The following is a 12,241-nucleotide window of genomic DNA, read 5'->3' as shown; positions in this document are numbered from 1 at the left end:
TTAATTATTCATCAAATCATATTCAAGATCATTAGAATGAAATGCATCGCCACGCACCACGTGCTGGATCATCATCTCACCGAGTTCTTTTGCTTTCTTTTTTTTTATTCCATTTTTCACAGTTCTGATTTGGCCCAATTACTGCCTGCCGTCGGAAACATCCCGCAGGCTAAGGCCTCGCCGGCCGAGAAGTGAATAATGAATTAAATATTTAAGGTTTGCTTCACGAGGCATCAGAGCATGCAGTCACACATGCCTCCTCCAGTTCAGCGAGACACTGCTGCGGCAGGGTTCAGTCAAACTGCCAGTTTCAGCATCAGCCCGCAGTGCACTGATGCACTTCAGTGATGCCAAGGGTCTCTGAATGTGAAACTTTACATTGCCGTACTGTATACATACGTGTAGACGTACCGGTGCATACATGTACAAACAACACAAACTACATGTACATAGAAGGTACCAGTGAATTCAAGATGGGTCACTGCTGAATGCACTTCTTTGCTGAATAAAACGTGATCAGTATACATGTACATGTACAGTACATGTAGGTGATTAGTTCATGGAACACTACCATCTCCAACCAACAAAGTGCTACAAATCACACTTTGCAGATATTGTGATAAATTCCATAAAGTGCACCACTTCACATAACTCATACACTGGCAGCTGTGACAATTTCACCTGGTTCCATTCTGATATCAACAAGGAAACATTAATTATCGATTCATCTGTCTCATTATTTTGTACAAATAAGCATACTTTCCCATTTGTACAACTCAGAATACTTTATAAAAACTACCTTTTGCAATGACGTCAAGAGGTTTTATTCATGAGCCGGCAATATTGAAATTGAAAGTGACGTTAACTCTTAATTTTTATAAAGTTGAAAGAAGAAATGAAATTAATAAAATAAACTTTCATGACAAATTAGTTGCTGTATACTCTAATTTCAAGTTTGTGATGAAAACAAAAAATGGACCCAGTGTTTAAAGCCAGATTTAGAAAAACACTGAAAGGGAGGCTTCTAATCAACAGTTTGTAACTTATAAAACGAATTCAGGGAATAACTTCCTCGCAAAAAACTCCCAAGCAGCTACAAAAATTAGCTTGGTTAATAAAAACTTGCTAAAAATCATCAAAACACAATGCAAGGCAATGAGCCCAACTAGAGGTTATGATACTGATCATGATGCGGTGGTTGCTATGGTTACTGTGGTCCTCAAGAGAGAAATTCTCAGCTGACCAACCCCAAAAACTTGTTAAACAGTGTACTTATCTGTGCACTTAAAGTTTGAACACCATACATGGCATGCCATACACGGACATGTACATTCTCCCAGACCAACGCTGGAGTGAATAAATAGAGGAACAAAAACTGCACAGGGCTCACACCGGCAATGCGACTCCCATAAACAGGAAGCCTCTGTGTGTGTGTGCAAAGCGGAAGAATGAGAACCCACTAACTGTAAATTACGGACCCAAAACACCCCACAACTGTCCCGAGAACTTCTCATTAACGTTTGATTTTGCGCAGATGACTTCCTTGTGATCAGCACTGCCAATGATTCCGGCAAGCCCCCCACTCCAGATTAAAAACCAATATATACATGTACATCCCTCCTCTATCCCTGGCTGGCTGTTAGGAGCCGTCATCTTGAGAGACAAGATGGCCAGAGCAAGGTGTCAAATGCAACGGTCATTAGACAACCAGATTTACGAACTCATCTGCCACCTTTTTTTTTTTAATTTGGCAGGTGGGATGATGAGAAACACTGATTTCAATTTTGGAACAGTGCAGCAGTTGTGTAAAAACTCTTGGCATTTATGGCATATTCAGTGTTGAGTGTCTCGGAAAAAAAGGCATCTGCATCCTTCAGCTTGGGGTAAATGTCAATTTAATGGGCTGGCTTAATTAAAGATTCTTCAAAACTGGACCAAAATTTATTTGTACAAGCACCAAGCACAAATAAGCAACAGTATATTACATGTGTATTGCAGTGTTTTACATGTACAAACCTGCTCTAGTACCTGTGCACTGTAGCTTGTTACTGCAACCACAGAAAAGCCCATTGGAAAATTGCCAAGGTGTTAGGGTCCCGCCTATGTTTTTTGTGGCTCATAATCCAGGAAAAGGGCCGTTTTCAATAGAGAAAATCAAGGTCCGTGCATTCAGTGTCACTTCAGTGTCAAGTTGTACCATACTACAGCCTATTTGCTGTGCAGTTGGTGAATAAAAAGACAAGCACAAATTGTTGCACCCAGAGTTCACGGTCTCGGGAGTGGTAATGCAAAGTTACGCCAATGACAGATGGAGTGTCATTTCCCTCATTCACTTAAAGTATGTACCTGGACTACAGCTTCATGTACACTGTATGGTACAAGTTTCCAGTATGCAAAACTTGCCATCTCAGCTTCAGGGTACGTGTTCGATGTACGTGCTCGATGGTACTAAACACGTAGACAACCACTCGGAATTTGTTTCAATCACGGCGAGCGGTTGTCAGCGTGCCACCGACAGAAAGGTTGGCTCCTTGCTCGCCTCCCTCCCATCATCCCATCTCCCACTCCGCTGCTGAGTGCACACATGTACCATGACAAGACCAAAGAGTGCTTCACATGTATGTCATCACTCGTTCCTTTTTCAAACAAAAAAAAGTGCAATTCCAAAATCAAGTGCCAGACAGCTACACCCACTCGACACCCGAGCTGTAAACACGGCAGTATCGTATTCAGAGGCCGATGATCGAGCCTTGAATACCCTTGTCTATCAGGGGGTATATGGCAATATACACATACATGTACATGTAGTCCGGACCCTCCAGAGTTGGATTATTTATGTGGTGTTAATTGATACACGAGAAGTAGCAGCCTGCCCTCTGTGTAGCTTCTTGACCAGTCCACATTTGGCCTACTGAATTTTCAGTTGAAATTCTAGTGGATGAGTATCTCTGGAAATGGAAAACTTGTAAGACTTGGTATGAATGCCGGAAACAGCCTCTTCTTTGAAGTTCTAGTAGCTACATGTGAACTTAGCACACTTTGTTTGGCACTGTCAATATCGTATTTTGACTGATACCTATACATCGTTTTTTTTCATATCGATATTATCGATGTATCCAATTTTATTCATTTTAATTTTCAAGGTATTATAACAGGCGTGAATTGCTGGTAAATTGTTCTAAGGGTACACCCCCTACACTGTAACGGTCTGACCCCATTCACGTTGGCGACATGTTCTTGCATCTGTATTGCTCACGTTGCCTACGTGGGATGGGATACACACTACCGTGCATAGCGATATCATCAGCACGAGGTGGTAGTCTACGTACATGTACGTGTACATGTACGTACGTTTGGTTGGCAAATAATTCTCTGTTTTGGAGGATAAATTTTGTGATATTTTTGAGACAAAGTGTACGCGAATTATTGAGTGCGAGACTGAGATACATGTAGGTGACTGAATTTATTCTTCAAATGTCGCTGTATAAGCCGTCCGGATTACATGTATAAGCTACAGGGGCATTTTTCACTCAGAACCAACGTAAGTCGTGGCTTATTGAAAATTACGGTAATGTGACCATGCACTTTCGTATTTTTTAATCAAGTTTGTTCCTCGGTAGCGATATTTTCGATATATTTTTCAATATCAATGTTTTCAAAGTTTGACATTTCCGATATTTTTGATAATTCTCCAAAATCTGATATTTTTTATATAACCAAATAACTCACATCGGCGATATCGATATCAAACCCACATTGATAATATCGATATATCAATGTATCGTTACATCGATGGTGCTTATACTTTGTTCATTCTATGAATTGAAAGTCCATGCATCTTGATATGTGTATGCACAATGTAGTACCATATGAAGAACACTGCTGGCATTAAACAATCATGCACAAATACATAACATGTAAGTAAATGTATATAGAAGTGGGTCTACCGGTAACGGTCGTGTATGTGTACCATAGCTACATGTTCTAGTAACCACCGGTAGTTGCCTTAATTTATTGAGTGTCAAGTTTATGCAAAAGGGTTTCATGCAAAGTTATAGAGGAAATTTACTGTCGACAGATGCACTGTAGGTGTACACAAGCTCATACACCCTGACATGTCCAAGGGAGACCACCTCCCACGTTTCCACTTCAGTGCTCTCGTCGGGATTCTGGCTGCAAACCTTGCCAATTCTCCCGCCAATCCTGACACTGACGCAAATGTACATGTGCACATGTACAGTGTACATGTGCCGTACCAGTACATATTCTGTGTGTACACGGCAGAAGACCATACTGTAAAAATGTGTTGGTACTGGCATACCGGTAAGATACACAGCACAGGTGAAAGTTATGTGAACTGCGTACATATTTTCCAGTGCATAGGTTCCTTTTTTGAACCTTTGTTACAAGTGACTTTCAAATAAGCCAGCATGGCGACACTTATACAGGTACATGTACAGCGCTCAAATTTCACTGCAGCCACTGCGGACGGTGCCCTTACAATTGGCCATGGTGCCCTGAAAATGTCCCCTTTGTTTGCTCCATTCTTCCTGGCAGTGGTGCCCCCTGAAAAAATACCTATTTTCCTGTAAATTTTCGTATTCACATGAGTGTATTTCGTGTTGCAGTATACCAGCACATGGTCGTCTTCAGGCCACATGGGTGCACATATAGCCAGGCCAGCCGAGCTGGCAGACCTGACGTGCCACGTTGCAGCACCGTACCGCATGATGAGGCTTGCCTGCACTGCAATTGGCTTCGATTTACAATACATGTACGTAAAATGTACGTGTATTTTGTTCTGCAGCCAAACATTCATGGGTGATTATTTGCCGCAGGTGCCTAGCACATACGGCTGGGTGCATTGGGCCAGCCACCCTCGCCCGGCATAATGTGCAGTAACCCAGCTGACACATGCATAGACAAGCTTAGGTTGTGTCTTAAACAGGCCTCCATAGCTACAGCTACGGCTGGGTCTTTTGTCCCACAAGAAGTGGTTTTGGATCGCACCCAGCAGACTCAACTACATGTACATGTACACACGTGTAAATGATTATTCCGTGAAGAAATAGGTTGGTCAACTTTACAGCGCGGGGGATGTTTTTCCAATTTCTAAACTCGTTTTGCAGAAAATATTACACCTCAGGGTCTTTGTTTCGTGGAAATTTTGGCCTCATTGCCCCTGTTACTGGCTGCTAGGGCTGCATTAAGTTGAATATTTTACATGCAATATAAATGCACAAGTAAAATATATTTACATTCAATTGCATCAACATTACCAGCAGGAGGATTAAAGATCAGTGGAGCAAGACCAACTGCAGTTATCAGACTCAAACCAGCACATCTACATACACGTACACATGAACCACATAATGTGTCTGTATTTATACAGTCACATTCTAATACGGTACTCTCTCACTTTTGCAAGTACCATGTACACTGTATCACTGCATTTGTAGCAAAAAATATTGAACAACTTACCATACAATGTGTGCTGTATACATGAATGGTAACTCAATGCAGGCGAAGAGTAAAGAAATTTTATACAACCTGTTTTTCAATGTGGGCATTTCCTCTGTCTTGGGTGCAATTACAAAAAAATTAATTAAAAATTAATTCATGATTTTTTATTTTTTTTAAAACCCTGGTACGCCATGGGACGCCTTCCTCTATTTAATCTCAGCAGGGAGACACTCCATGAACCCATGAAGTAACAACCAAACTAAGAGTACATGTAGGGGGCCGACCGGTACACGTCACCAACATGCTGCTCATTTAAAACGAGTCACTTGATCACTGTGTGATCATGGTATGACTGTGGAACATACATGTATGTCTACTGGTAAAAACAGAGCTGGGTGGAACTCTTTATGTCTCATTCACTCTGTACATGTAGAGCTACTACAGTACAGTACATGTACTTGTAGGACCCAGCTCCATGGTATATAGAGTGGGCTACCGTCTCTCCACTCGTCAACCTTCGCCACAGACATCTACCGGTACAGCGGGATCTTGCATATTTTGATCAGTCTCTAATTAGTCAGCCCATGCTGATTTATCTGCCAGCACTTGACGCGCTAATTTTGAGGTGAGCAAATACCGTACGTGACTTTCACAGCAAGGGGGGAAGCGGTTACCTGAATTCGTAGAGACGCTGTCAATTATTTTTACATGTGCGCGGCATCATGTGCCAGACGCACGGCAAGAACTTTCAGAAATCAAAAGTACAAGTAGTATACATGTACCTTCACTACTGTACGTGCATGAGACACCTACCGGTACAAGACTCCCCACGTTACAATACCATTTAAATGTATACAAATGTTTATGTACATTGTACTGTACATTGTAACTGTACAATGTAGTTCTGTACTATGGGGAAATCCAGAAATAAGGGGTCCAAAATTGTGACATCTTACCTTTGTTATTTGCCATGGAAATATCACCAGAATTGTTTTCAAACTATTACTATTTGCTCAGCAGGTAATTTGCACTAATTTATCACTCTCGGAAATTAGTAAAGGTGTACTTACAAAAATCATACATGTACGTCAGATGAAACAGAGACACGAAAAAATGGACCCCTAATTTCTGAAATTATCTCTATATGAGATACTGCATGTATGCTAGAGAAGTTCCCATAATAGCAAAGGCAAACTAAACCAGGAAGGCCAATTCAAGTAGTCAGTACAATTTGTGGGCTTCACAGCGTGGGCCCTTTAAGAGGATCACGAATGACTGAAGGGCTAAATTACATTTGGTTGGCTAACATTTGGCTCTTTACGGCTGTCGAGGGATGTCCAGGTACATACACGTACGTGTAGTGCCATCAATATTTTCAAAAGGCAAAATGTCCTTGCCTCTACTACACGACCATGTTCCACAAAATGGAATTTTTTTCAGTTCATTCCATCCATCAGTTTGACACACACTTCACCAACTTGGATTTCCACGTCTGCTTAAGATTTCACTAGTTCTGGCTGAATTTCTGCAATTCGACTCCGAGCGCCCACGTCCGCAGGGCCGCCGGCTACGGGCAAAATCAATTATCACGCGAGCAGTGAACTTCTGACAGAATTGAGAAAAAATTGGCCGGCTCAGCTCACCGAGAATAAATTCTGGAATCTACGAGGGGAGATTCTGTCTGTGGAAGGTGACTGCTTGGCTGGGCTACCTGCAATTGGCTTGAGCAGATAAAATAGGGATTGGATGGGTAGCTCAACATTTCCATCTACATGTACATATCTTTAGAAAACTACCAGAAACCATGAGTGCCAAAAAAGTGGGCTATTCTAAGCCCAGATTCACTGCTGTCATCTGCTCATCCAGCATCAAGTACATGCATACCACAGGCCTACACATGTACAAAGAGCCAATGTCCCTCTATCCACTGATGGAAGTTTGATGTCCATATTCATTTTAGTTAGGAAAATTTATGCGAAAGAGGCAGAAGTTCTTATTTTACTGCTCGCTATTTTTGTGCAATTTTCCATTTGTCTACACATTACAGGTCGTGTTCCCATACAAAGATGGCTGCATATATCACATCATAACGGACACGTACATGTACATGTAAATCACAGTTGTACATGTACATATACTGTCCAGGCCATCACACAACCGTTCACAAGCCCATTTACAATGCAAATAACAGAGTGAACAATGCAATGCTTTTTGTGGCCGTTCATTTTAATTGCTTGTCACTTGAATTCAGACAGCAGGTCTTTGGATGGTTTTCATGGGTCTTGATTACAACACTGGTCTGAACCTTCATTCGGAAATGTCATGATGCAGTGTGCAGTGACTTTGTAAGCACTCTTCCCCAAAGCAAAAACAGCACAAATTGCATTAAACGCAGGTCACCAATCTTCTCATTAGAGGGCTGTGGTTGAACTTTCCAATTCCATCAGACTGACTTTGTAATTTCACCTTTTGGTGCAGGTTATTAGGGTTGGTATTCAAAGGCTCGCAAAATGAAAGTTTTATAACCCCAACAATTTCTCGAAATTCCCAAATCCAAGACGATGAAATAAAGGGCGTGCCCTTTCCCCAACATAAAAACTAGAGTTGGAATAAAGTCCCAGCGGCAACCACCACATGCATTTCACATTGTGGCATTCTACTGCACCCGTATACTGGAAGATCTAGAACATCCCTTAAATACCTTATTTATCCCTTAAATATTTCCTCTCAAACTCAAACGCAGCACTGAAATGAGCAAGCATTTCTTTGTACTTCCATTAAAAATAGGATTCCCGTCATTTGAAAGCATTACTCACTGTGACTTTGTAAGTGGTTCGTCATCGTCTTTGACTCCTTCTTTACTCATCAGCATCTTGCGGAAAGCTGCCACTTTGCGCGTGATCTCTTCTTCCGAATACCTACGAATATACAGTACCAAAAGAAATATTTCCCACATGAAATATCTTCTATACCATTGACACCCTACAATGATGACCTATGTGTAGATGTACATGTACATGTAGAAAAAGAATTTTTCCCATCTTTCTTTGGCACACATTCGAATGCAGAGGTCCAGCTGCAACACTGTACGACAGTGTAGCTTTCTTGTTTCACTTTACTACAGACAAAATGATACACGGGGAACAAAGGCCATTTTCCAATCCGAGGTACACGTACACATACATATAATTACTAGTGCTTTTGAAAACTGCCTGTACTTTGTCAGAGAGGGAGCATGATATTGAATGACATATATGAGAACAATATGAAACCGAAATACTTCTTCTCTCTGGTCTAAATGTACATACTATGTACAGGTACATGTACAGGGAAATTAACCTTTCTTCATGGTAGCCAGCAGGACCAGTACTTCAGAAATTTCACTGATCCAAAGTTTGGTGGTCCTACCAGAACCGCACACACAGCCGCTTGAGCAATCCTTGTTAGGGTGCAGGCCGCGATGTATTTTTTTAGTTTGCCTGATCAGGCAGGCCGTGCAATAAATCTGCTTGCCCCAATAGGATCAAACATTTGCCCAAGATTTCTCAGAATCTACGATTCTTATGGTTATTTACATGTACATGTAACTTAGACCTACTGCAATACACACAGTCTTTTATTAGGCCCCAAAACAGTTGTGCTATGCCTCTCAAAAATAGGGTCAGTAGGTCGGAAATTTTTTTGTTTGGGGGGACAACTTTTTTTGTGCTGATTGAATGGCATTAATGGTGACGAAAGCTTCCACAATTATCTCAAAAAGTGATTTACACCTGTCTTTATGTAAAAATCACTCCATTCAGCAATTCATGGGAAAATTATCAGGCGATAGTGATGGCAAATTGGCCAACAATGTCCGTGTATCGCGTGGTAATTATAAGCGTGCGTGATGCATCCAGACCAGCGGGCAGAACAACCTCAAATAAAACTCATGAACGCAAAAATACATAAATAAAAGACCAAGTTCCGTGAATTAAGTTGCACAAAACCTCTTGCAACATCAATGTCTCTTCGACCTGCAGCCTCAGGGGTGCACGGCCGATGTAGTGGACATGTACAGCACATTCAGTACATGTACAGTACAGACTGGTTCTAGTTACATTTCTATCATGCATTCTTTTGTATGGGTGCAGCGCGGCGGGAACCAGAGCAGCTTCGTTTAATGCACTGAGCTTTGCGCAGGTGTTTTCACCACTGCGAAACGTGAATGGAAAGCTGTGAAAATAACAGCTTTTTTTTTTTATTGCAAATGTAAGTGGCAAGACAAATAAAAACAAGCATTTTAAAGTGTGAAAAGGTTATTGGAAGATGTTTGTGAAGACAGAAAAGACATCAGATTTCAAATGGCCCACCAGATTTATTAGATCAGCTGGTCTGTCGACTTTTCTACTGGTCTCGGGCCAGGGGACCACCGTTAATTTTGACCCCTGATGTAGCAAAAGATGACTGTGGGTAGGCCTTCCCTACATGTGCCAGTATGTTAAGGGATCCCCTTTTGTTAGGAAAGTCAGAATTGCATCGTGGGAACAAAAGTTATCCTTATAACATTTTTGGTCCCCGTAACATCTATATTTCAATGTGTACTGTACCCAACATGATCCGGTAACAAGTCTGCATGTGCAGTACATACACATTATGTACATATGTGACCCGGCACATCAAAATCAGGAGCAAGTCTCAAAGTGACGTTTTTGAGACATGTACATGGTCAGAGAGAGAAAGCTTTCATGTACACATCTCAAAAAGTCGCTTAGAAAGTTACTCCTGATTTCGATGCGCTGGGTCACATACACGTACATGTGTAATATACATGTACATGTATAATGTCTGGATGTGAAAGCATCGCCTACAGGTAGCTTCAGTCAGTTGTTGGACATGAAAGCAGTACGTGTACAGAATATCAGTACAAGGTGATTGTGATTAAATACAGCAACATGTACTGTGCGTAAACAGCGTACTAGTAACTGAGCCGGGAGAGCTAATTAGTACGTGTACGGGTACCAAGTACATGTTATACACATGACCGATGAATTGTGCCGTCCATTATGGACCACACACGTCTAGTTGCCAGGTAACATCACTGTGTGACTAGGTAACCTTTCCTCTTTGCCGCAAATGTCTCAATTCATTCGAGCGCATCTTGGCTGATCTCCCCTTGGCACGACACGGCATCATTAGAGCCGTGTACAATTATAGCCTCGGTGATGATCGCCGGCAATGTTCACACCCGAGTGGGCAAATCCCGGGACCCATCATGCGACGGTGACTGCGGGCATGGTGCTGTTATCTCTCGGGCACTGTCACTCATTGACGCATCAGTTGCTTCTACTCATTAGCTTTGATGGCAGGGATACAGTGTGATTGGGTCTGAAGATGTACATGTACATGTACATGTGTAATTCCAGGAATTAGGTGTCCAAAAGTGTGACATTTTGGTTTCCCTGTTACATTTGGCCTTTGTTATTTGAATCGATTTCAAACGACATGTACATGTATTACTTAAAAATTATTATTAAAAATTAGAAAATGTATTCTGAACTTAAAAAATCACATTAAAAAAAAAGGGACCCCTTATTTCTGGAATTACCCACACGTATCCTAAAATACGGACACCATCATGTCCATGAGAAGAACATTAGCTTGTCAGATCCGACTGTATCAAATCTTGCTAAACTTTCCTCTGTTGCTTGTACAAGCACTTAGGGGTTTTCAATCCTCCATTACCAGTCATCAGTACATTTAAACTTTACCCTCTACTCGTAGCTTTTTCAAATATCAAATCCTATGCCTTGTGCCATAAAACTCTCCCAAATTATCCACAATCTTTCTTTCACTTTATAGGAAACAGATAGCATATTCTTTGGGTGGTTTAACTTTCAAGAGCCATTGAGCGCCACGAAGAAAAGTATGGTTGGGCTCAACCTTTGTCAGTGCTTTAAAAAAAAAATCTACAAATACGTGTACATGTACATTATACGGTACATGTACATTCATTGAGTCATTCTGTAAATTTGGCATGTTTGGGGTCCATTTTTTTTCCTGTCCCTGTTCAACTGTTAGGTCTGGCATTTGATTTTCAATATTTAGCACTCATTAATTTCCAAGACTGAATAAGTACTGCAAATTGCCTGTCAAGCAAATAAAAATAGTTTGAAATCAATTTCAGTGATACCCCGGTACATCCCTTGTCAAATTCGTCAGATGGTATACACGTCAGAGGTAACAACATGAACAAGGATGGAAAAATGTCATACTTTGGACCCTAAATTTATAGAATGACCCCTGTACATTCAACAATTATACATAGGTTGATGTTAAGGGATGTAGGTAGGCTACACTGCTGCAATCAATCCTACAAAATGTCCTGGAACCTTATGCTACTGTACACCTTGTTGAAGTTCATTGAAGAATAAAGGTTCACACAGTGTTGCTTTGTTCCGATGGCAATTTTAAATTTCATCAACTGGCTACAGAACTAAAACAATCGCAAGTTAATTTACAAATGATCTTCCTCGGCTAGTTTTAAACTCAGAGATCAAATCCAATGATTTTCTCAACATGCACCGCACTTCAAAGACTTTCTAGAATCTGATGGGTGTCAACGCTGACATTTCGGAAATGTCCATAATTGGCATCGAAATAACAAAAAGCCTCTTCCTTCCCAACACGTAGTACATGTCAAGCTGCACACACTTTTTTGTACATGTCTGCTGATGCATGTACCGTAAGTACTGTGCTGTGTGGACATGAACAAATGAAAAACTCCCCTTTGGGCAGGATT

General features: G+C 41.2%; 1 protein-coding gene across 8 annotated transcripts in view; it reads right to left on the bottom strand.

Annotated features, from left to right (window-relative positions):
• LOC110981997 (uncharacterized) overlaps nucleotides 1-12,241 on the bottom strand; it is a 65,127-nt gene that overhangs the window by 41,778 nt on the left and 11,108 nt on the right. For all 8 annotated transcript variants that reach the window (XM_022240099.2, XM_022240102.2, XM_087140607.1 and 5 more), the window contains one exon: nucleotides 8,280-8,381. In XM_022240099.2, coding sequence (XP_022095791.1) covers nucleotides 8,280-8,381 — 102 coding nt within the window. The remainder of the gene's footprint in view (nucleotides 1-8,279; nucleotides 8,382-12,241) is intronic.

Source organism: Acanthaster planci, linkage group LG09 (genome assembly GCF_054643075.1).
Source record: "Acanthaster planci isolate LZ-2023a linkage group LG09, COTS_SCS, whole genome shotgun sequence".
NCBI classification, from domain to species: domain Eukaryota; kingdom Metazoa; phylum Echinodermata; class Asteroidea; order Valvatida; family Acanthasteridae; genus Acanthaster; species Acanthaster planci.
Note: the sequence above shows the minus strand (reverse complement) of the source record. Positions and strands in the feature narration are given on the sequence as shown.